Source organism: Hippoglossus hippoglossus, chromosome 3 (assembly GCF_009819705.1).
Source record: "Hippoglossus hippoglossus isolate fHipHip1 chromosome 3, fHipHip1.pri, whole genome shotgun sequence".
Lineage (NCBI taxonomy): Eukaryota > Metazoa > Chordata > Actinopteri > Pleuronectiformes > Pleuronectidae > Hippoglossus > Hippoglossus hippoglossus.
In genome coordinates this window covers 19,096,212-19,123,196 of record NC_047153.1, presented here as the reverse complement: position 1 = coordinate 19,123,196, position 26,985 = coordinate 19,096,212, and the positions used below count along the sequence as shown (strand labels likewise).

General features: G+C 41.3%; 1 protein-coding gene across 5 annotated transcripts; it reads right to left on the bottom strand.

The window, feature by feature from the left end:
• Positions 1-3,289: 3,289 nt before the first annotated feature.
• On the bottom strand, positions 3,290-20,530 carry lpin1 (lipin 1). Of its 5 annotated transcripts, none has more exons than XM_034575456.1 (24): positions 20,318-20,528; positions 17,185-17,385; positions 16,369-16,464; positions 13,477-13,573; positions 12,917-13,139; positions 11,785-11,859; positions 11,441-11,533; positions 11,130-11,241; positions 10,081-10,318; positions 9,627-9,779; positions 9,422-9,515; positions 8,747-8,946; positions 8,268-8,361; positions 8,016-8,085; positions 6,818-6,904; positions 6,445-6,537; positions 6,287-6,351; positions 6,025-6,163; positions 5,194-5,342; positions 4,932-5,018; positions 4,537-4,689; positions 4,173-4,287; positions 3,906-4,009; positions 3,290-3,802 (listed from the first exon to the last, which is right to left on the bottom strand). In XM_034575456.1, exons 2-24 carry the CDS (start codon positions 17,374-17,376, stop codon positions 3,625-3,627), a joined length of 2,907 nt encoding a protein of 968 aa, XP_034431347.1. In that variant the 5' UTR covers positions 17,377-17,385; positions 20,318-20,528; the 3' UTR covers positions 3,290-3,624. The 5 variants fall into 5 exon arrangements, with proteins under 5 accessions (XP_034431347.1, XP_034431338.1, XP_034431365.1 ...); XM_034575447.1 differs by having other exon boundaries at positions 11,130-11,244; positions 20,318-20,527; XM_034575474.1 differs by lacking the exon at positions 11,441-11,533 and having other exon boundaries at positions 11,130-11,244.
• Positions 20,531-26,985: the final 6,455 nt, after the last annotated feature.

The window sequence follows — 26,985 nt, the reverse complement described above, 5'->3', positions numbered from 1 at the left end:
TTATTTTCAAATTATTAAAAATCAGCAGGGAACTACAGTCAGATTCGTTTTCTTAATTTTCTTGAAGCTGTCGGACATTCACTTCCAGAGTTTTTACATGACTTATTTTTATGTTGCAAAAAGGTAAAAGCGTTTTGCCCACAATAAACCAGAGGCAACAAAACAAAACAAAACGTCCAATTACCAGCTGACTTTACATCAGCGACAGCTATTGGCTTTCTTAAAATACTGCACGTTGATCTATGGCTTTTCGTGGCCACATGTTGAAACTGACACCTCTTAGTGCAACAGAGTTATAGTAATGGATGCAAGTGTGTTTGAATGAGAACCAGTAACAAGTATTTTAAAAGATTCTTTCTTTAAAGTTCACTTCGTAAAAGAATAATGTTAATTATTATTTACAGTGGTTTCCCCTACCTTAAATCTATATAAGTGCTAAAAGATAAACAGACAGACGTCCATCTTCCATTACTGCGTTACAGCAAATATTATTTGTGGATGAACACATAATGAAAGACATCTATGAACAACTACAGTGGGGCAAAAAAGTATTTAGTCAGCCACCAATTGTGCAAGTTCTCCCACTTAAAAAGATGAGAGATGCCTGTAATTTTCATCATAGGTACACTTCAACTATGAGAGACAGAATGGGGGGAAAGAATCCAGGAAATCACTTTGTAGGATTTTTAATGAATTAATTGGTAAATTCCTCGGTAAAATAAGTATTTGGTCACCTACAAACAAGCAGGATGTGTGGCTCTCACAGACCTGTAACTTCTTCAAGAGGCTCCTCTGTCCTCCACTCGTTACCTGTATTGATGGCACCTGTTGGAACTCGTTATCAGTATAAAAGACACCTGTCCACAACCTCAAACAGTCACAATCCAAACTCCACTATGGCCAAGACCAAAGAGCTGTCAAAGGACACCAGAAACTAAATTGTAGACCTGCACCAGGCTAGGTAAGCAGCTTGGTGTGAAGAAATCAACTGTGGGAGCAATTATTAGAAAATGGAAGACCACTGATAATCTCCCTCGATCTGGGGCTCCACGCAAGATCTCACCCCGTGGGGTCAAAATGATCACAAGAACGGTGAACAAAAATCCCAGAACCACACGGGGGGGGGGCCTAGTGAATGACCTGCAGAGAGCTGGGACCAAAGTAACAAAGGCTACCATCAGTAACACACTACGCCGCCAGGGACTCAAATCCTGCAGTGCCAGACGTGTCCCCCTGCTTAAGCCAGTACATGTCCAGGCCCGTCTGAAGTTTGCTAGAGAGCATTTGGATGATCCAGAAGAGGATTGGGAGAATGTCATATGGTCAGATGAAACCAAAATAGAACATTTTGGTAAAAACTCAACTCGTCGTGTTTGGAGGAGAAAGAATGCCGAGTTGCATCCAAAGAACACCATACCTACTGTGAAGCATGGGGGTGGAAACATCATGCTTTGGGGCTGTTTTTCTGCAAGGGGACCAGGACGACTGATCCGTGTAAAGGAAAGAATGAATGGGGCCATGTATCGTGAGATTTTGAGTGAAAACCTCCTTCCATCAGCAAGGGCATTGAAGATGAAACGTGGCTGGGTCTTTCAGCATGACAATGATCACACCGCCCGGGCAACGAAGGAGTGGCTTCGTAAGAAGCATTTCAAGGTCCTGGAGTGGACTAGCCAGTCTCCAGATCTCAACCCCATAGTAAATCTGTGGAGGGAGTTGAAAGTCCGTGTTGCCCAGCGACAGCCCCAAAACATCACTGCTCTAGAGGAGATCTGCATGGAGGAATGGGCCAAAATACCAGCAACAGTGTGTGAAAAGCTTGTGAAGACTTACAGAAAACGTTTGACCTCTGTCATTGCCAACAAAGGGTATATAACAAAGTATTGAGATGAACTTTTGTTATTGACCAAATACTTATTTTCCACCATAATTTGCAAATAAATTCTTTAAAAATCCTACAATGTGATTTCCTGGATTCCTCATTCTGTCTCTCATAGTTGAGGTATACCTATGATGAAAATTACAGGCCTCTCTCATCTTTTTAAGTGGGAGAACTTGCACAATTGGTGGCTGACTAAATACTTTTTTGCCCCACTGTATGTGTGTTTGTGCGGGTGCATATATATACATACATAAATGTATATATGTATGTATACATACACATATAAATAAATAAATATGTTAGACAGAAAGTATACTGATTTATGCAGTGACATTATAAAACTGAAAAAACATGACCTTAACCTGTATAACCTTATACAGTAATTGCATTGATGAGCATTAGTCATTGGAATAACACACACTGTGAGTGGTTCATGTTCTACATTCTAGCATGTCACTTGAGTTAACGTATTCACGCACATGTATGTATATAAAAAACAGACGTCAAGAACACTGACTGAAGTTAGTTGCATTGTCCTGCATGTCCCTGGAGTACTTGAGCACACTGAGCACTTTGTTGGAAATCTAAAATTGTTCACAGTAGCACGGTCGAATGACCACACGCCTTTAGCTGGAGCTGCTGAGGAGTTGGGCACAGAAGATGACTGGATACATGATCTGTGCTTTTAGTTTTTTCTGCACTTTCCCAATGTTTTTTTTCTATAGTGTTATGTGTTGTTTCTGGTGCTGTATCTGCTGTACGTGCTGACTTCAGCCACACACCTGGAGCAGATAGAACGAGATGCTGAGTGTCCACTGTGTGTAATGGATACAAGAAAAGCCAGAATTCTTGCATAAAAATATATTAAAAATTACTGATGCAAGAAGTGAATAAACTGAGATCTAAATAAGTCAATAGAATATATTTATGGTTGCTTATTATTGTTGTTTAACTATAGCCAGCTTCTGACAGCTGATGCTTATAATAAAAAAAGGTCTTTGAATAGTTTTTTGTGTTTAGTACAAAATCCAGAAAACGTTCGTTAGGCGATATGAATGGAGAGAAATTGATTTCAAACCAGCCCTGACATTAATTCATATTCACACATAAGCTTGTGTTTTGTGTTGTTGCTTTTCTGTCTACAACTATAAACACTATGTGATGTGGGAGGGAACGGTGACTAGAATTAAAATGTGTTCTGCTGTGTTATGCGGTTTTACAGATGTTTGTGTGTCGTGAGTCAATGCACTTGCAAATGTGTGAAGTGTGATTGTGTGTTGAGGCTTCCTCTCTACGTTCTTTTTTCCCGCCCACACTTGTTTTGCTGACACGAGTTGAATCAATTCCTATTTTTTTTCTCAGTACTGTTGTTTTTGAGGTCTCGTACTTCTCTTTTGTTTTGTTTTCCATCTTAAACAATGCCATAGATTCAGTTACTGTGGTTTCCTACCTGGGACTGCTTGTGTTCTCACCGTTGCATGAATTAATGGCACAAAGATTTGTTTACGTGGAACACTGAAAACATCTTCATCTACTTTGAATCAGTAGTCGCAGTTATTTATGTTAAGTCACAGAGCTCAGTTCCTTAAATCCTTATATGTTTGAGTACATTTCTCAAAGTTCTAACCAGCATCTCCACTCACTTCAATCACAAAACCATTGACAGCAGTGCTGTGTGATGACTGCGATGTAAAGAAAAGCTGGAGTGCAGTGACCTCTGTGCTGGACTCAATGGGGTTTCCTCAGCTTGTCTTAAGGGGCTGTGGGTCTTCCTCTTCCTCATCCTGGTTGGGGCCATCAGGAAGTGCTTTGCTCCAGTAGTCGCACTGGTCAAACGTGTCAGAGCAGGGGAGGTCTGAGCCCCCGTTTTGACTCAGGACTGGGAAGACATGGTCGACCATATCGCAGAGACGCCCGAAGCTGAGAGTGAGACATTTACAGATTTTGATTAGGGACGTTCACATATTTATGTGCACTGCTTGCATGGATTTAACAAGTAAAAGAAGCAGAGAAAATCACTTACGAGGATATATTTGTCTTGGCATGCTCCTGTATGAGCTCCCCTTTGGGATTGACAGTAAAAATCCTGTTGAGTGGAACACCCACCTCCTTATAGGAATACACATCCTGAAATCACAAATACACAAAAGAGATCAGCATCGCCATAAGAAGGACAAGTCATGGGGCCATAGGTAATGAACAAAACAAGAGGCAAAAAGACTCTTTAATGCAGTCCTCAATGTGTGTGTGTGTGTGTATGTGTGTGTGTGTGTGTGTGCAGTCGTCTTACTGTAGCTCTGTTGCCAAAGGCAGCGTAGAAGGGTTCAGTGTTGGGGTAGAAAAGCTGCTTAATGTCTGTGAGACACTCGATCTTAAACTTCTCTGGTTTCTTCTCAATCACCTCCCTTAACAACACAACATAAAACAGTAAACAAACATCATATTTAACACATCTTCTTCCACTTCTTCCGCATTGTTTGTCTTCGTCCATTTAATGCTGGTTTTGAAAAGGTGCGGCTAAGTGAGTACATGCTTATATAATACAAAACAATGAAACTTTTATTGACTGTTAAATATTTTCTGCTGTGCTTCAAGTCCACATGAAGTCTGATCACTCCAACAAAGCATTTTTATCCCCATGGTGTGTGTCTGACCTGTGCAGGGCAGAGAACAGACTGCTGGGGCTGAGCAGCACCGGCCCCATTGGCAGCATGGTTCCCCTCTCATTGACCCAGTGCAGGTAGCCTCTCGTCATGTCCGCCATGCCGATGGCCCTCGCCGAGCAGTACATGAATTTATATCCGTTCCTGTGACACAGACAGAGCTTGTATTTAGCTGTGCACTGTGGTTTAGAAGATCGTGAGAGTGATGATCAGACAGTTGGAGAAATGTAGATGTAAAACATTTAATCCTTAATAATGTTACTTAGTTGAAGGAAAATAAGGAATGAATTTCAAAAATAAAGGTGATATTCATTTAAAAACCTTTATCCAGATGTCCTTACAACTACACCCTGTACAGTGTGTGCGGACGGTGAGGTTGCACTCACAGGCTGACTCTGTGGTAGAGCCGTGCGATACCCTGGTGGGTCCAGTCTTTACCCAGGGTGGGGAGGATGTGACCCAGCGTGTCTGACCTATAGCGACACATGAGGGAGGCAACATCACACCAACAGTCCAGATGTACTTTACAGCCGATTTTCCTCATGTGAATGTGAGAGCCCAAATCTGTGTAAAGTGTGACCTCTACTGGTGAACAGCTGAAAGTGAACTGGTTTACCATCAGAGGGTGGCTAACTTGCTGTCTCTTACCTTGTGATGGTTCCGTCTATATCGGAGATGACTATCTTGTCATCCCAGCTCCAAAGATAAATTGTGCCATTGCAGCGACAGGTGCCCTGATACTGAGTTGTCACACTGAACACCACTTCATTAGGACCGTCCTTCAGCTGCAGGCTGGCCTGTAAACACACACAACACATGCATGAAGAGACAAGCTCAGACACACAATGAGAACATGAAGAAACACAACAATATGTGGGGTGTTCCTTACAATCTTATGTAGCAATATGCAGGCCACAATTTGTAACATGATGCTAAAGTCTACTGTGATATCATATAACTTAAGAATGGGCAAGACAAGGTTATTTTCACATTGTCGTTTCAGATTCATTTTGCTGTTTCACTATGAAAATGTGAAAATAACATACTTTATATATAGATACACAAAATGTAGCCAACTATCTTTCCGTCCAATATTTGTGATCGAGTTTTGAACTTGAAATCACATTCCTGAGACCATTTTAAATATGTAGCTCCACAATACACTTCTTCTTCTATAATATTTTTTACTTATAGGAAACGCATTAATAAAAGATCAAAAAGATTAGATTAGGTGTATACAAAATGTTCTGCTTTTTCTTTAGAACTCAGGAGAACAGAAATGGCCCATTACAATGACCCTGTTCAATATAATTGTGACATTCTGAAAAACCTATTTTACAAGGAATCTTTAATTTAAATGTATTGAGTCAAGAATGCAGGCTTAATGCAGTGAATGAATGAGGGTCTGCATAGTGAATAATCAATGCAGTATGTAATATTGCAGTATGTAATATTGACAGATAGCTGCCATTAACCAACCAGTTGCTCTGGGGTGAGCCGCAGAGTCTTCGTATAGCAGATGCTGCCAGAACTCATCATGGGCTCTGACTGGCAGGATCCTGACATGTGATTGGAGGATCTGTGGTCGTCATCACTCGAGGATGACTCATCCTTCATCCTGAAAAATCAAAGAGGACTTTGGTATAAGATGAGGCCATTTCACCTGATGAGAACGGAAGTGTTCATCAGAGAAATGTGGGAATTGAAAAAGTGAAAAAAACAGAAGAATGAAAAAAGTTACCTGTTCACTGAGGCCATCGTGAGGGAGCTCTCTCCTCTGACTCCCCCGGCCTCTGACACTGATTCCTGAATTGCACAAAGGTCAAAGGTAAGAACTGAGTTAATCGTCTGAAAAAACAACCCCGAAAGGACGATTTCACTAATAATGTGTAAACTTACCGATTTGGATTCACTGTTCCCGCTCCTCCACGAGAACCACCAGCGTCCTCCTTTCTTTGGCATCTTCTCCTTCATGATGTTCTCCACTGAGGCCTGAAGACAACCGTGCACATACAACTCAAAACTGACGGAAAAACTCAAATAAACTCGGAGTCAAAAACAAATAAACCCACAAACAAATGAACCAAAAATGTGAAATGCAACAAACAACACATTTCAGACAACACTCAACTCTAAATAACTCGCCAAAATAAAGGCAGTTACCGGTGAAAACACGAGTTCATGCAAACAATAATCAAAGGATCAAAGATGGGAAATAATGACACAGACATGCTCTGACCAACACTGAAAGCAAAGCCAGTAAACATCATACACGCTGGGGCGGGCTGGAGCCAAACAGGCCGGGGAGGCAGTACGAGAAGAGCCCAAACACAGAAAACACGTAACTCAAACACCAACACTTGGAGGGGTGGATGGTGGGAGAAAGAAAATGTGCAAATTAAAAGGGGAAAAAATTAAGGAGGATAAAGACATGACATTATTAAAGTGTTAGGAGAACAGTTAGATTTAAAGCAATATTTCACTGTGGTACAACACTGGCAGCTCTGATGGGATGTGTCCATCAACAGCTGGCAGGTTCAAGTATGAAAAACTTTCATTACTCTGTACAGCAACGATTCAATATTGATCATTAGAGCCAGGAACAAACTTTATTTGGTAGCGTTTAGTTACATTTTAGCGATTGGTTAAAATAAAGAAAAGATGAACCAGAGTGAAACATTAGGTTAAGAAGCATTAATTGCATACAAAATGCTCTGGAGTGCACAGGGGTGTGATTCAGGGAGTAGACACAACAAACAACATCTAACAAATGTAATAATAATAATAATAATAATAACAATAATAATAATATCTGACCACTGAAATCTAACCAGTTCATCATTGAGTCCAAGTGACAACTGCTCAATATTTGAAGAATTCCCTAGAGGCAGAGTTGACATACCATGTTCAAGAGGCCAAAAACATGTTGACCGTGACCTTGATCTTTGACCTCCCAAATTCTATAGATAACATGTTTACAAGGCAAAAAATAGTTTCGTGAGGTCACAGTGACCTTGACTTTTGACTTAAAAAAATCGAATCAGGTCATCTGTGAGTCCAAGTGAATGTTTGCACCAGATGTAATGATATTCCCTATGGGTGTTCCTGATATATCACGGTCATAATAACTCTGTCACTATTTGTACCAAGTTAGAGGAAAGAGCCTCAAGGTGTACACAAGAATCAGACGGTCAGACAAGCCAAAAACATAATGTCTCTGGCCACTGGCTGTCACTGGCACAGAGGTATAAAAATATGACACATGTTGTAGTTTAAACTACTAGAACATACACAGTAACAAAGCAATAGCAATCCATAATATATACTGTTGCACGAGTCCTGACTATACCTACATTTCCTAATAATGGATCCTATAACTGAAGATCTGAGTACTTCTACCAACACTGAAGACACAAAACATTCAGTCAAAGTGAGACTAAGATTTGTGTGTGTCACTGCAGTGGTCTTACCTGCGGCAGAGGTTTCTGATAGACCTGCATGGCCAGCATGACGGGAGCTGCTGTGTTCCAGTTGTAGTATCTGCATTAGACGTAAAGAGAGTTAGAAGCACTTCTTTAAACCTTGGACTTCTATCTGCAAAAAAAAAACAAGCTGACATGTTTGACAGACCTTTTAAACAACAAATATGGGATGGTGTTCATAGTGTCTGCTCTCAGCAGTAATGTGTAACACGCTGTGGTGTTGAATATCACCGTACATACTTGTTTCCTATTTTCACCACCAGGTTGGGGTCCTCAATAAGAGACGGGTTTTCTGAGAACTGCTGGTAAGAAACTGCCCTCTCCAGGAACTGCTCTGTGTCAGGAAGAACACACACACACACACACACACGCACACACACACACACACACACACACACACACACACACACACACACACACACACACACACACACACACACGACAGACATATTGTTCAATGTCAGCATTGTGACCTGATACTTTTTGAAAATGTATCACAATGTTTCACTGGAATGTGAAGTAGATCTTGGCCAGTCTTCATTTTCGTTGTGCAGTGGATGAGCTAAATCTGTCTCTGATTCTTTGCAGTGACTCTTGCATGTTTTCTATTCATATTTATTTTGTATACTCATAACATACGAATATACATATATTTTATTTTATCTCATCGTTTTCAGTATCAATGATGACAGCGCCCCCTTGCTACTTCCTGAACCTACCTCTTGTGATCTCCCTGTTGTCAGTGAGCCCTCCACACAAAGAGATGGCGACGTGCGGCAGGTCTCCTAACTGGTCGGACAGACTGTCCATGCCGCTGTCCATCCCACTGCTGCCCACCGACTGGGGCGATTGATTAGCGCTCCGCACCCCCATCATCATCATCTCCGATTCTGCTTTCATCGAGCTGCTGCCTCCGTCGCTGAGGAGAGAGAGAAACACACTGACTCTGCGAGAAATAGATCTGAAAGTCAACTCAACAGCTCCATGATGACCACAAGGAGACGAGTTGCACCAGTCAAACCTTATTTGTACAGCACCTTTCAATCAAATCCAATGCAATTCAAAGTGCTTTACAGGTGATGACATAAGATAAATGGTTCAAGGTTCAAAATGTATTGTAAATTAGTTAAACATTCGAAGTTAAAGACTAATAAAATAAAAAAAATGTAAAAAACTAAAACAAGGATTAAAAACAATAAAAAAATGTTTTATAAATTATACTTAGATGGTAAAATAATAAAGCAAAAAACTATATAATAAACAATAATGATAAAAATATATACAAATAATAAAAAATCATTAAATTATTATACCTTTTATAAAAGCCAGAGTAAATAAGTGGGTTTAAAATGTACTTTTAAGAATATCAACATGTTCCACTCGGATCCTGATACCTTTTAGGGAAGTAGAGAGCAGCGACTTCAGGCTCCAGCTCTGTAATGTCATCCAGGTATACACCATCAGCACCCAGGTGTTGGCTTCTCTTTTCTGAAAAGAAGAATATATCGCACTTGCTCAGAAGCAAAATTTAAAGATATATTTATATTTCGACACTTCCCATTCAAGAGAATTATTTGTGTTGCTCACAGAAACACATACCTTTCCTCTTGGATGGTGAATCGGTTGTTCTGATGGGACTTCCTCTGTTTCCACCTTCATCCAGATGATCGAGGACAATCCTGGGAGACACTGAGCCGGCTGTTAGAGCCTCAATCTCTGTACATGACGGCCCCACATTCTCCACCTGCCTCTCTAAGGAAATAAAACAACAACAGAGTGTCAATTGATGCAATAAATAAAAGTAATGGCTCAACAAAATCTACTGAAACACAATGTTAACTTTAGGAGCACCCTGTTAATTCATGGTTCATGCACGGATGTGACTCCTGAAACATTCAGCAGTTACGTCTGTGAAACATGAACTTTCAAAAACGACCTCTGGAGTCACTAAATGGCAGGTTCTGTTCTGAGAGCTGGAACTGAGAAAAGTACCCGATAAACATCTAGAGAATGCTTTGCACAAAAGAAGCACAATTGTCCCCTATATAAATACCTTGCTCCCCTCCAGCCTTGTCCCCAGTCTCAGCACCTAGTCCATCGCTGGCTCTGTGTCTGGTTTCCTCGGGGTCCTCATGCCCACCAGTAGCAGTGCTCTCCCCTGGCTGGGGGCCATAGAGAGTGAGGGAAGGGGGTCCTCTGTCACTGATAGCTCTGAAGTGAGTGCTGGCTGACAGTGGGACGGAGACTTTGGTGGCCAGGTCCTGCTTCAGGTGGGAAGTCAGGAAGTCCGGCTGTAGAGACGGAGTTTTCACACAATATTAGTTAAGCTGATCCTAACCCGAACTCTAACTTCCCTGTGTGCTCGTTCTAAGCACTGCGTCGATATAGTCCAATATAATTAGAATTTTAAAATATACAAATACTATTAGAATGCTATAATTGGTATTCAAATGTGTATTCTTATTTATTTAAGAAATGTGTTGGCTCTACTGCTCTGGCTCCATCCCTAACATGCTGCAGCTCGTGCGTACCTAATGTGGAACTGCCAGCCCTGTATTTCTTCATTTACCATTGTGGTCACACACACACACACACACACACACACACACACACACACACACACACACACACACACACACACACACACACACACTTACCCTAACCTAAACCTAATTCTAACTCTAAACCCAAGTCTTAACCCTCAAACAGTCCATTGAAAAAGTGATCTCAGTCAAAATGTCCTCAAATCAAAGACACCAGACAATAGACTGTTTCATCAGATTTGTTCACGTCTCTGGTCTCAAATTGATTTAGTGCTTAGACATTTCAGGCTAAGCCCTTCATTAGACAGGCACCTAAAGAAAACAGAAGCCCTGTTCAGATTTTTCAATTTGATAGTGCATGTCATCACTGCATCAGAGAATGACTGAGAATTTATAGTCTTCAGCAGGAGCACATTGACAATACTTTTGGATTTACTTTGTTCTGGAATTAGTGGCCATAAGCCATCATTTTCACCCGTGTGTGTGTGTGTGTGTGTGTGTGTGTGTGTGTGTGTGTGTGTGTGTGTGTGTGTGTGTGTGTGTGTGTGTGTGTGTGTACCTGGGCAGCCTGTGGCAGCTCCCCCCAGGTCCACAGCATTTCTGGGTTGTTTTTATTCTGAATGGTTAACTCTGAGTCGCTCTTTGGTGTTGATGACCGTGAATCATCATGGCTGCTGGGAGAGAGATGGTCAGATGTTTGATTTATTTCAGTTTGTACTTCATAGCAGAAACAAAATAAACCTCAAAATACAGGAATGAAATACAGCAGCATAAGATTCATTATTTAAAAAAAATGTATAATTCCACCAATTGTATCTTTTTCTTCACTTGGTTGGCAGCACTGAGAGATGGTAAAAGTGAAGGTGATACCTAACAAGAGAAGAGAAGTGAGAGGTCTGCTGAGGACAGGAGAAGGACAGACCACATGGTGGAGGGGTGGAAAGAGTCTCCTTAATCGCTTGACTACAGGAAGATAAAAAGAAAGACGAGCAATAACAGAAAAAAGGGACAAACAGAGGGAGAGAGAGAGAGAGAGAGTGAAAGACAGTTAATTTATTTACTTATAGTGAGGACAGTGTATTAAAACACATATACATGTATTAAAATGCTGACAACAAAATGAACTGAATAGATAAGAAATGAGAGCGTTAAGAATAGTTTACTAGACAAGGAATAGTTCATCATCGTGTGTGTGTTTTATGTCCCAACAATACCTCTGAGAACGAGTCCAATCAGCGCTGGGTTGTGTATGGGTGATGGCTGTAGTCCCATGATCACCGTATATAGGCCTAATCACAAACACACACAGACACACACACATAATTATAAATATGCCTCTGAAGGTCTAAATAAAATAAAATGTTGTTTTTTACAGTCATGAAATATCCCGACTGTAACGAGTAAAAAAAAACAGCGTAGAAGATCTTCTCATCGAGTTCACTATGAAGCAGTTACACATTCTGCATGTTTTGGAAAAGGTCTCATGAACTCTCCCATGCTGCCAAGTAGCAGACCTTAAAAAAGCTCGGAGCCCCTGCAGGAGGGACGGCAGTGTGAGCCATTATTTCAAAGAGACAGAGTGCACTGTGGGAGCAGGACGAATCCCTGGAGTCCATCCAGCAAGTAGAGCTGCTTTTCACAGGGCTTCACGCAGATAAACACAAACATGCACCCACATGCACACTGAAATGATATTCACTGAACTAAACTAAGCAAAAGGTCCTGAAAACGTATTTTCTCCATCAGCTTCTTATTTTGAGAAATGATTTTCCTGGTATTTTCGTGATATTTACCAAAGCTCTTCTCACTGGTTTCACAGATGCTTTTTAAATCAACATTTATTATATCAGAAATGAATTAATAAATTAAATCAAACACAAACCCTAACAACACTAGTTGAGACACTTGGCTATGAATGTAAGTAGCCTGTCATCGTACAGGCACATTCATGTGGATCTTCCTCACCAGGTTTGATCCCCTGGCTCCTCCAGACTGCATGCAGGATAGAGTGTGAACTCCAAATTACCCCTGACAGCTGTGTGTGTGAATGTTGCATGATAGAAAAAGCACAGCATGTAGAAGCGCTGTATGAGTATGCGTGTGTGAATGTGGCTCAGACAGTCACAAGCAACATTGTGCCTGATGACGAAGGCTGTTTACAACAGCAATGGAACAGACTGACCAGATTAACAATGCTTGGTCCCTCTAACTCCTCTTACAGATAAAGATTAAAAAAAATAATTATTGGAATGCTAAGGGAGTTTTGAATTTTCTACCGTCCCTGAAAGCCTCACACACACAGTCACACACTTTCTCACGTACACACACACAAGCACAAACACACACCTGCTGTCGTCGGCCTCTCTTTCCTCGTCTGAGCTCAAGTCAATAGTAAACATGTCCTCATCCTCCGAGAACTCTTCCCCGCTCTCTTCTCGTCTCCCTCCTCCACCTCCGCCTCCCTCTTGCCGTATCTTCCTCCTCCTCTTCCTCCTCTTCTTGTTCACCACACCATCACTTTGCTGGTGTCCCAGGCTCTGGACAGGAAGCGAGTTGCAGGGGATGGTGTCTATGCGAAGACAGAAACATGAAAACAGTTAAAAATTTGAATTACTGCACCGTGGTTGTATGCCTCCATCTACCAGTGCAGTTTCAGTCTACATACACTTTTTCCCAGACTCATATGAGGTCACTGTGACCTTTGACCTTTGAACACTGAAATCTAATCAGTCTAACCGAATGCTTGTACCAGATTTGAAGAAATTCCCTCAAGGCATTCTCTCAGATACCATGTTTAAAAGAGTGGGACAGACAACATGAAAACATAATGCCTCATGTGGCTGTCGTCAGCACGGAGGTTAAAAAAAGCACAAGCATGTTTTCTTGTTTTTATTATTAGGTCCTACCGTGGTGACGAAGAGTGCCCCTGCCCAGCTGGGACTCCATTAACTCCTCGCCGATTGACATGATGGGTGATGTTGCCAAGTAGGACGGCACAACTTCCTGCCAACAGAGGAGCATGACGTTATAACATGAGGTCGCTGTGGTCCAACATCATGGTTCACCTCATGAGATAAAATGAAGCTGTACAATCAAGACCAATGCAGCTGGCACAGCTTAAAAAATATATATCATGTATGTCAGAGTAGAGAGTGGTTCTGACTGAAGAGATACAATTTAGTTTTGGGGTCTAAATAATCTGGTGGGAATTTGCTGTTGAGCTCAAATTAGCATTATCACACTGGTGTCGTCTCTCCACAGTGACTGTAGCAGAAAGAGAAAGACAGCCACACGGAGAGATGAGGGACCTAAAGAGATGATCCGAGCAGTGCAGGCCGACACATGCTTTGCAGTGCACGTGTTATGACACAGTTCCACACAGTTTATTTTGAAGGGTGAGGAGAAGGGACAGTGCTCAGACAGTGCACGATGACGGGTCACAGCTAATCTGCTTCCAACATATTGCCTTAGCTCAAACATCCACGCCAGAAACCACATTCAGTTCATTTCACTGTTTTTGGTACCTCAGGCAACACAGACTATGAACATAATGTTTTTTCTCAAAACTGCAAATGTTATTTCTGTCTATAGGATTTTCTGCACACTGAAATAAATACATGTGACACATGTTGGAATATTTTCAACCATATTTTCAACCATTCAGCGGACCGACAATGCATATAAAGAGAGATCACACCACGTGTCTTTTTATGTCCGAGGTTTTTAGAAGCGCCTGATGCTCAATAGCGTGAAGATTCATTTCTGCTGGAACATTTGGTTAATGTTTCACATGCAGGATCTATTGGACAGAACACAAGCCCCAGCAAACAACCACAGCCTGAGGAAGTGAGATATGGAGATTGTGAAGGTAGATCAGGTCAGAGAGGCACAGAGGACTGGGCTCGATGTCGAGTAGTTCCTCATGAACCCTGTTGATCATTTTACATTCAGATCGATGAGGTGATAACATAGTAAACCATTACTGGCCTGTGTGCGTGTGTGTGTGTGTGTAACCTTGTCTGTCTTGTGCTGGCCACATGCTGTGTGTCCTGTTTGCCCTGCTCTCTCACTGTATCTGTATGTGTGTGTGACGTCTGTCTCCCCTTCTGTGTGGACTGTACACAGATCAGTGACAGCCAGTGTCTGGGAGTAGTCTCTGTGCACCCATTGGTAGAAACAGATAATTTGGTGGAGCTATAAATAGCCCAATGGTTTTCCACTCTGCAGAAGGGGAATAGTGACAGGGGGAGGATTTGACACGAGGCCTAAACTGTAGAACACACACAGGCCATTATTTTCCAATTTATTAAGTGCTGAGGCATCACAACATTGTTGCAGGACCCACTCTAAAGAGAAATGAAACCTATTGACTGCTTGGAGACTTTAAGTAATGAAAACTAATTCTAACCAAAGTAATACCTCAGATTAGGAATTGGCTCTTCTCGGATTGGGACATTATTACTCTTAATTCCTGATTTGTCACTTATCCTAGTTCACGTCATCACAGCACACCCTCCAAATCCCCCCAAACCTCCCATGAGTCCTTGCTAATCACCTTACAAAATCAGTTGTCAGAGAAAAGGAAATGTTCCCACGTCAGATTATTTTCTGCTACATTTGCATTTGTGCTGCACACAGTGTACTTCCATGTTGGTTTATATCCAGGAAACGTCCTGCTGGCAGACAGGATGCCACAAAGGGACAGATGCACTTGTTCCTTGTTGTCCATGAGCTTATATTTCAGAGGCCATGTTTATGTCTTTATCAGATTTTTTGCAGGGTCTCAGATCAGCAGATTGTTTTGTGTTTTTTTTACTTTTCATTCAAAACAGACAGATTTAATTTGTGCATATGGCTGGAAAGGTCAGCCTTCTTTCTGTCATGTTCTCCTTCCCTCACCTCTTTGTTTCTTCATTTCTTTCTGTCTCTTCCCTCCATAAACCTGGGGGAAAACCTGGTTCCCTATTATCGATTGCTTGCACTTAAACGGAGTTGGTGCCCACTTGCACAGCAGCCTAAGGCTTTTTCTTTGTCTGATTTAGTGGAGGCTTTATCACACTGACAATTGCAAGGTGGCTCTGGGAAAAAACACATGGTTGTGCAGTTGCCTCTGTATTTTCCACAGTGGACTTCGCTGGTATCAGTGAACCACATTAAATGCATTCAAGCACAAATTCCAAGAACAATACACTGTAGCAAGCACAGCATAGGATCTTGATTGAGTAAAATACAAATTGTATGGCCATGAAAATATTTCTACGGTTATAAAATCTAGCCTGATAGCAGTATGAACAGCTGATTCATATTTTATCTTCAGACTATACAAACACACTCATCCCAAAACATTGTGTTGTATCACCAAGCTGATTTCCAGACACCATTGTATAAGAAAAAATACAAAGATTTAAAAAGGTCAAAATATTCACTGATTTAAAATCACACTATTTGTGTCAATGTTTTAGTTTCCAGAGTTGATCCTGAAGTTAATAAAAGAACTTTAATGCTTCACCCACTCAGTAGAGCACAAACTTCCATCATGGCCCGATCCTCCCCTTAAACTTAATCAAGCTGCACCAAATGGCACATTTATTCCTAAATGGGCCTGATAATTCATCATGATCCATGACTTATTCCCTGGGATATCGGTGAAAATGGAAAAAAACGACCACAAAGCAAGAGGATTCCCAGTGGAGCACCGCCTGTATTTTAGCTGTAACCATACGACCTTCATGTCAGTAAGTTATGTCCCCTCCTATATTTGTGCGTGTCTCCTAATGGCCCTGTCAATCACTACTCACCAGCATGTTCTCCGTCTCTTTGACGAAGAAGGCCTCTCCATTCTCTCCCAGCTTCATGTGCAGACTCACCGACTCTCCATTGATCTCTATGTCCACCTGCAGAACACATTAAACATTCCTTAACATGTTCAAACCACACTAACATGTATTCAAAACTTCACTCTGACATTTTTAGAGATACCTTTTTTCTCTAACAAATACAGATTCCAATACCTGGACTACCACTGATGGTATTCTCTTTTTTATGCTGAACATTTCTAATAACTTCCATAAATTCAAAAGTTTATGAACCTTTGAATTTACCAGCTTTCTCAAACTTTTGAAATAGAGATGCATCCTTCGGTACACAATACACGGAGCTGCTGTACTTTCATTCCTTTTTAATGTACTGTAACCCAGTTCTGTCTCATTTCTAATTCAGCCTGCTGAATATTCATTGTTCCATTCATTATCCATGCTGCTTGTCCTCTGAGGGCTGCGGAGGGCTGCAGCCAAGGCCAGCTGACATTGTGCTGAAAGGTGGGGTGCACCCAGGTCACCAGCCAATCACAAGACTCACACGCAATTTAGATTCGCCAATTAACCTAAGTCTTTGGACTGGGGGAGGACACAGGAGAACACAGAGAACACCAGTGCACGCAGGTTCGAATTCATTTTCGATTTTGGATGAAGGGCTTTTTAATCTGTATTTTTTCTTATTTTTTCCTATTTCCTATTTTTACACTTTTGTATCAATACTTCAGGTCTATGTTTTGACACACAAATAAACTGTGCATGAGGGAGGTGTGAGAGAGGGAGCGAGCACTCTGATCTCACCACTTTTTCACGGGATTGCAGGACGCCCATCTTGCCGAAGCGGACGTGAAAGGGGGAGCACTGCAGGGAGCCATCGGGCTGCCGCACCACGATGACATCTATGCATCCAGACAGTGTTGCGGGGTTGAGACCTCTGTACAGCTCCTTGACTTGCACAAACACCTGGCCCGCCAACTGACCCACATAGTTCATGGTCTGCAACTGGACACAGACAGGGAGAGAAAAGCAAAAGGAAAAGTTGTTTCTTATTCATCATTTCTTCAGCCCAGAAAATATAGTTATATTTACATCATGTTGAACAGATGACCTTAAATGAACCACAGAGCCCTCCTGTCTTCCCACTGCATCCAAAATACATTATTGATCCACTGAGTCCAATTACTGCCTGCACAGGCCAGCCACTCTTGCAATACCAAGCTGCTGAGGTTGCCGTACACAGCTGTTTTCACATTCTTTCCTCCATTCTTGTGGTGCTGTTGATATTTTGTTCGTGTATCTGTGGGTGCATGAATATAAAAAAATATTCTACTTTTCAAAAAAATATATGTTTTCTTAGTGTTGAAAACAAAAACTGTGACTGAAATGCCTTTTCCTCTCTGCAGTACACTTCATCAGGGACAAGATTAATCATGTGGGGCCGTGCCAGTCTTTTTCATCCACAGCCTCTAATGCTGTCTGTTTAGAATGCCAAACATGGCCGTGTAGAGAGAAGGAGACAGGGAAACGCATTCACGGGGCTGAGCGATGTGTGGTTGTTGATTTGGCAGGAAGGACTGAGACGGAGAGGGAGACAAGAGCAGGAAAACATATTCCGAGTGGCAGGGGACTGAGGAGTTTAGTTTATATTGTGTTGATAGATGTACTTTGTGATTCGTGGAAGTAACCACATGTAAGAGTACACGGTAAATAGCTACGTTGTGCAGTCCAAAAGATGTAATCATGTGTCTGATCAGGCCAAGCCGAGGTAACTACTTATTCAACAAATTAGGCTGGAAGACAGAAAGAAAGAAAGAAAGGAAGAAGAGAGAAAATGTAATATCACTGTATGCTGACTCAGAGACTAATATTTTGGCCACCATGTAGAACACTGAGGAGGACTGTTCAGCTCTAATGATTAATAATAATAACAATATGAATGATAATACGAATAATGATGACAATGATAATAATGTTAAAGCAGGATATAGATAGAGATAGCCCCGCCTGCTGTAAGATAACAACACACTTGAACACTAATCTAACACTGTCCAGACCACGTATAACGACACCTTTATATAAACTATCACATATACAACACATACTGGTCTTGAGACTTATCTTTCTTTTAACAGTTAGTCCAAATGACATAAAACATATATTCCTACCTCAGCCATTTGAGCCCTACAGATAGTTTAGTTTTAATATTTCTTCAGGAGAGAGTAGCTCCAGTTAAAGTATTCCCAGTGAGGGCTGTGGAATTCTAAGAAATTTAAATTCCATTTACTTCCATTATGTGAGGATGGATTTTTTTTTCCTTTTATTCTCTTGGTGTAACTGACCTATTGCTCAAGAACTGGGAGTGGAGGTGTCAGACGTTGATTACATCATTTTATGACCCCCTTTGTCTCACTCTCGCTCCCTAATCCGTTTTTTTTCTATGAATCGTACAAACACATAGTCACATGCTGTCGTTCTCGGACATGCCTCAGAACAGATATCACTGTCAACATAGGCCACGTACAGTAAGATGGGACCATTCATTCACACACAAACCATGTTAGGACACGACATTGACTTCCTTTCATTGTGGACAGCCTAACCAAAACCTCATCACTAACCTTAACCATGACCAATTCAACCCTAATTTTATACTAACCACAATTCACATCTTACCTCTAACCTTAACCAGGGCCTCAGAAATGACCTTTAGCCTCGTTAGGACTGAGCTTTAGTCTCCATGACGTCTACTGCACCTGACAAGGTCAGTGTTTATAATGGAAAAGGTCCTAAAGAGAACCTAACCATCCCTTGACCCTAACTTTAACTTAATTTTAACTAACTTATTGTGGTTTTAATAATGAACATCTCAGGCCCCTGCCCCCTCTATGAGCATTTACTTAGAGTGAAACGTTTTGACCCAAGCCAAACTAAAATTAGTTATATAGTTATAACTTAAACAGCCCTTTGAAAGAGTGAGGACCGACCAAAATAAAATAACTACTTAACAATAATGTCCTCAATCTGTAGGTCTATGCTCAAAATGGTCCTCAAAAAGATACAAGTATTCACACGCACGCACACACGCACACACTCACACACACTACTACCAACGCCTTGCCCACTCCTCCCAGGACATCTTTGCTGAAACAGCCAATCACAATGCTCCTCCATTATGTAATGACCAATCACGAGACAACTCATAATGTCAGTCAGTCAGTCATTCAATGGACTTGCTGTACCATTTTACGAAAGAAACAACAACACATTATAAACACACTGGAATCCGAAGTGAACAACAACACAGAGTCAGAGCTACAACACAAACCCCACAGAGGCTGATTCATTTGGAAATAAAACCTCTCTCTCTCTCTCTCTCTCTCTCTCTCTCTCTCTCTACAGCACAGACATGAGCAGATATAAACACAGAGGCGTGAGACGGAGGAAACAGAGGGGCTGATGGGGGATTCACAGACACGTGATGATAAGGACAATCAAAATAAATCAATTTAGTGTGACTGAAGCAGTTTGACACTACAGTGCCCCTGACTGTCTCTCTCTCACAAAACACACGCACACACACACACACACACACACGCATACATGTATTCATTTGACCTCATCCTCCATCTTCATCTCCTCTAAACAGCAACACAACAAACATAAATAGATGTTTTTGATGTTGGTGCATCAACATGCGGATCACACAGCGGTGGTGTAGAGACGTGTGTGTGTGTGTGAGGCGACATGTAAACATCTGCACACACACGGGGTGAGGCTCTGCAGTGTGCCGTCATTCAAACACACACATTACACACGCGTTACAAACACGTAACACACACATCGCACACTCATTACACAGCCCCCCCCTTCACATAGACACATAATCATATAGAAATCAGTCACACGTGCATCGCTCTTCTCGTCTTTTACTCACATTATTTATTCACGCGTCCTGTTTCTCAGGGGATGTTTCCGCCATTCAAAGAAAAATAGAATGAACCGTTCCCCCCCAGTCGCCCGGTGCAGTGGTGCAGCTTCACTCCGGTTCAGTGTGCGCTCCGCTCATCACACGCTGACGCTGACTCTCGTCTCATGTTATTTTTAAAGCTGAGAGCTGCTTCGCTTTTTAAAACCGCAGTTAACATATTCCTCCCACTGCAGACACACAGCGAGCCCATTGGCCGAGCCCGTGTCGACGTCACATATTGTTGACATAATACCTTTCCCTCTTGAAATCAACTATATATTTTTAATTGTATCTTCATTGCCTACAGTCCCATGTCAGTATTCACTGTATACTTCTCCTTCGTGCTGTCTCATGTATGATTTATTATTGATTTGTTATTGTTTTCTTATGATGACATCATTGGGGTGACTAGTGTTTATTCTCTTCAATCAACTTTATTTATGTAGCATTTTTCCATACAAACAAATGTAACTGCCTCACATAAAAGCACTACATATACTTATGTGCATACACACATGCATGCACAAGTGTGCATACAAAGCAAGAGCTTAATAGAACACTAGAAATACACAACAGGAACTGAGGAAATGCTGTCTCACCGTTTTATACAAAAAAGGAACACAATCTTAAAATGGTAAGTTAATTTATGAGAAAACAGGCAGAAATATAGATAAATAAATAAAATCCAAATGGAAGTCAGGCTAAAAACATAGGTCTTGGCTTTTAAAAGTATCTAACACCTTGACATGTGCTTGGTCTTTTTCAGTTTTAATTCAACAGATAGACCCCTCCAGTCTGCAGCTGCTGGGCATATGGAGCAATATTAATGTATTAATAAACTTTGACAACTGCACACTTGGATTGTTGTTACAACACTTTATTCATTATGTATTAATGTATTTACAGTTACAAATGAGTTGCTGACTTCTGCTGTGAGAAATTCTTTACTTTTTAATGACCTGACCCACCCTGAATTTCATTTCCTGTCAACCCAAAGGCTCTTGTCAATGGTTGTAACTTATATTATTTAACAGAAATCAACCGTAGCCTTTTTTTTTTTTTTTTAAAGATGCCTCATTAAAAGGTGGCACCTGATTTATTATTTCATTTTTCTTTCTCTGAAGTGCTGAACGTTGATTTGAGTGAGATGTGGTTAGAAGCCTGAGGTTAAAGTAGCTGCAGTGTTTCTCTGAAGTTCAGATGTCTTATTGCTGTCTCAGTTGCATTCCTCCTCTCTTCATAAATCAAGGTCATTATAAGTAATAACTGTAAATCAAGGTCGAAGACAAAAAAAACTATATCTTGATTCAAACAGGGTCTTAAATGTGCACATCATCATCTATAACGTGCAACACTAAGTGCTTAGTTGTCATACAATAAACTAAAAACACAGAGTATAATGAGACGATTGGATTTGACCAGTGCCTTGTTTATGTTGAGCAAAACATTCTCCTTAATGATAATACTGTGAAATTCCATAGTTATTCATACTACACACTATGAACTACATAGTCTATATAAAACATATTGTGCGTCTTCCTAGATTCAACAGAGACGGACATATTCTAAAATCATACATGCACGTGTGAATGACGTCTGACTGCGAGGAGAGCAACAGTAAACAGGGTTCTGAAGACATACAAGTGGAGCAGAGATAAGAATAGTCACATTCAGGGAGCTCAAAGGCATCCGTATTTGTACTATGCACTGACTGTGTCTCAGTTGTCAAAATGTCAATCCATCCACCTGCTGTGATGCTTTGAGTCCCGACCAAGACACAGCCTTTACAGAGCCTCTTATATCTGCATGGTAAATAGGAGGCCACAGCCAGCCATTTGTTAGCATATAGCTTAGCATAAAGACTAGAAAGAGGATTAAACATTGTAGTTACTGCTCATTTGTTTAATTTGTGCAAAAAGAGTGTAAAACTAGAATTTCTGCCCTGTGGTTGCATGACTCTGCTTATCAGTGCAGTTTCAGCCCCTTCAGGTTATTTCTGATATATTGCATTTAAAATGTTAAGTGGTCACCATGTCTCGAGGAGGTCTTAAAATAAAATGCCACAAAAGGGGTTTTGAGGTCACAGTTGCTAGAATGGGACGGATGAACCGACAACCCGAAAACATAATTCCTCCAGCCACTGGCATCACACTTCCTGTTTTAAACTCAGCAAGAAAGCTTAAACTGTAAAACCTTTACTGCAAAACACTTAAGTTAAAATAACATGCATGATATTGGACACACTTTATATTGACAGCTGCTCATAGCACATAATTAAAATGTTATTACATGTATATTGCCTGTGGTATGTTAGTATTTTCTCTACAGTTCACTTGGCCAGTTGCCTCAATTATCGACATGTTACATGGATACAGCATGATAGGTATGTGTCCGATGGAGAAAGAGAAGGAGACGGCAAACCTGATGTATACTGTCACAGTAACCAAAGAGAGATACAGCACTGTATCCATGAGAGAAAGAGACAGAGGTTGTATCACTCGTATAAATCAACTAATGGCTTCGGTTCCCCGCCAGCAGCGGAGGAACATGCCCACACTAGCTTAGACCTCCTCAAATAAAAAGATGCAACTACACACACACACACACGCACGCATGCACGCACGCACGCACGCACGCACACACACACACACACACACACACACACACATTTCAAGCTAAATATGCAAAATGCTCCCTTCTTTTGAGCTGTTCTCAGGAATCCACATCCAAATCAAATCTCTAACCATAAATATGTGATGTAATGGTTTTGAAAATGACTGTCAGTTGTATGTAATGTATATGTTTAGTATGTGGCTGCAAACCAAGTTTCCGTTTCATCAACAATAAAGTTACAAGTATTGCTTCCACACAAACACTGCAACGTTCAGAGTAGTTGTTGCACAGAACGCATAGTCAGGTTATGTAAGGTTATTCCCCGACGTGGGACTCATGGCTTTTTGTTGTTGTTCACTGATTCTGAGAACTGGTCTCCAACTGCTCCCACTGCCGAAGAATGAGGTGTGTGTGTGTGTGTGTGTGTGTGTGTGTGTGTGTGTGTGTGTGTGTGTGTATGAAACCCCAAACCCAACAATATGTTATCAAGTTCATGGCCGTGGGTCAGTTTCTGCTCTCCGTCAATACATACATACATGGACTGCATAACTGTACTGAACATACACATGTGACTCGTCGTTTTCATTGATAGACACACACAAGTGCACACACACACACACACACACACACACACACACACACACACACACACACACACACACACACACACACACTCAACACCAGGCAGCCAGAGCGGGAACAAGGAGACACGTGTTGGGTTTTCTAAGAACTGAGGCCATTCATCAGGGAGCAACAAGTAGCCAACTAGAGGGGGGTAGGAGGGGGAAGGTGGGGCTTAGCGAGAGAGATACACGAGTAGGCTGGAGAGAGAGAGAGAGAGAGAGAGAGAGAGAGAGAGAGAGAGAGAGATACGAGTAGGCTGGAGATAGAGAGAGAATTTGCAGAATGTTAGTGCTGTGTGAACGTGGACTTACGACAGAGTTATATTGACTGTGGCTTATGGTATATTATAAACGTACATAAAAAACCTGTAGTGTATTGACTCAGTAAATGTATTTAAAAGGGATAAGCATTTTTGTGACTGTAACCTACCATTTATAGAAATACTAGAACTAAGATTCATAAGAAATATGAATTAAAAAAAACACATTCAGTGTGCTGCACTAAATACCTTCCTTGGTTGAACCTTAGTTGTTGCATTATATTGGTTGAGGTTGTGGCCATGTGCTCCGTTTGTTTATGTTGTTGGGTTAATATTTACTTTCTGTATGCATGAACTGTGTGTGTGTGTGTGTGCGTGTGCGTGTGTGTGTGTGTGTGTATGGGGGGGGGGGGGGGGGGGGTTCAGTTAAGGCCCTGCAGGGTTGCCCCATGACAGACACGTGAGAGAGGAAGAAGGTGGTTTGCTGAGACAGGGGTAGCCTGACAGGAACGCTCCCTGAGGTCCAGAATACATTCATTTCATCGCCATAGAGATGGTGTCTATAGGGGGGTATGGGCTGTGTGAGCCAATCAGGGGACTCGCCTGAGACACACATCACAAATTAACCATTGAGGCCGCCCTCCAACATGGAGTCGTACAGCAGACATAAGCAGTGGCTTTAGAGAAATCTGATTAGTCTGGTTTCCAGGGGGCCAGACGACTTCTATTAAAGCTCTGTGACCACAGCCACAAATCCAACTAAACAACAACGTCTGACACATGCTTGGAACAAATGTAGTACTAAACTATTAGGACAAACAGGATTGCCTCTCATTTAGTTTTATGAACTGGTCCTAATACCATTTTTCTTTTCACCTCTAATCCTGATGTGAATGTGGTCTCTCCCTGCTTCTGGCCGACTGGAGGATACATGTAAATCCTCTTATATAATGTGGAGCAGTTGTTAGATTCCAAGTTTTATGAGCATCATAAACTACTGTATGCATGGATCTGTCTTCACAGTGCATGAAGACTTTGAGTTATCTTAAGCAATACAACAGGCTGTTATGAAGTTCATTAGCCTTGCATTCAATAAGAGGTTGTGATCAACAAACGTTTCCAAATTTAATGTGAAAATGCATAATTATAATTCATTTGCACATTATAGAGTATGAAGTATATTAGATATTTTATTACGCTGACAATGATTTTTCTTCACATCCACATCCAGGATCCGCACCTGTTTTGAACCAACATCAAAACAGGTGCGGATCCTGGATTTTTAGTAATTAAACTTTAAAGGCCTAAAAACCAAGTTTTACATGTTGAAGTTTTTAGGTTTTGTATGTTTTTTATTGTTGTTTTATATTTGTGCATTGTAACATAATAATATAGAGCTCAAAAGCTAACCGAAAAAAAAATCACAAACAACACAATTATTTCTCTAATGTTTGAGACTACAAATGATCCAAAAGGGTGAATACCAGTAAAAGTAACCAGAGGAACAAACTAATGCAGTTAACTTGATTCACTTCAGGCAGATGTATTCTGAAGGAGGAGCAGGACATGTAGAGACCTAACTCCGCCACAAGGCCACTCTCAGGCCCTCAGCATGGTAGGTCTGTTATGTAATAGCTTTGCAAACTGTGCTGTAATATGCCTTAATAAGTACCCATGTGGGCTTGAGGTCATGCGTGGAGCTATGAGCTGTTGATCTGGCACATACTGCACACACAGATGAAAGCTCATACACTCTGTCCCTGGAACCAGTAGATCCACACTAAGAACTTACTGTAAAGTATACGGCTGTACAACAGAGGGACACAAACAAAGACACACAGGCAGACACACACACACACACACACACCAACTCCCACAAATGCAAACACACGCACACACACAGAACGAGCGTGTTATTTGATCACAGTGTTTGAAGGACATTGCCAAGATTTCTTGGAAGTCAACTTTAAACCCTCTGACCGGTCTGGTGGCCCCTCGTGCCTCTCCTCATACACAGGTACACGCTGGAGATTCATTTTGCAGAAATACTTCGTAAGAAGTCGATGTTCAAATCTGAGTTTCTTTTTTTTTTATTTAGTAGTAACAGTCCTGCCACAGGTAAGGGGTCTGAGAACATTTTATGAAATACTACATCAAGTATAATGTAGTATATATATATATATATATATATATACTGATAATATACAAATAATATACTCTATATAATACAGTAATACCTCGAGCAAAACATGGACAAGTTATGCCAATAAAAATAAAAAAGCATAATGTAATTACTTTGAAAGGATTGCCTACTACTCTGAACAGTCTGTTTTCCAAAATGCTCTTTTACCCTTTTTTTATGAAATTGTCCTTAGTTCATTCAATGACACAGAAGAAATATAAAAGAGTATTTTAGTTTGGTTACCCAGGCTGCCTCGGTCTTCCTCCTCTGAGTGGGACATGGCTCCATGGGATTCACAGTCCTGTGCTGCTGTGCACTATGTTGTGTACAGTCTTAGAACAAGTCAGGATCTCAGACAGAGTGGTCCAAGCAGAAATCTTGAGAAAACAATTGCAAAAAAGTCAACTGGGGTCAGTTGTCTGAGATGTTGAATGTGTCAAAAAATCTGGGTACTGGTTGCTTCCCCATTTCCTGGTTCGCTTTCCATAAAGTCTCTATTGTCTTGGTTTAACACAACACCTGTGGACGGATGCAGAGATCTCCTTGAACTCTGAAGGGCCTGCTCCACTAATTCCGACTGGTCCTCTCCACATGGCACAAGAACTCTTCTGGGTGGTTCTGGCTGAGCCCTGTGAGTCTTCAATCTGTGGACTGGTTTGAGTGGGTAGTTGTTGCTTGTTTGACATGCACATGCACATGCATGAGAGTTTTAGACTAAATTTATCAACGAGTGTGTTCTGGGAATGGAGTACTAGGAGGAAATCTGAGAGGGTGTGGAGTTGCTGCACTCTCCTGCTCTCTTTTAGGTAAGCACCCACTCACTTGTCCTGCAGTATGACCATTTGGAGGATTTCACTAAACGCGGGCAGTCCTCCCAGTGAGCCATAGATCAAGATCATCCTGCACTTGTAGTTTAGTCCAGTATATGTCTCACTTTTGGCCAAGCACACCGTGTCC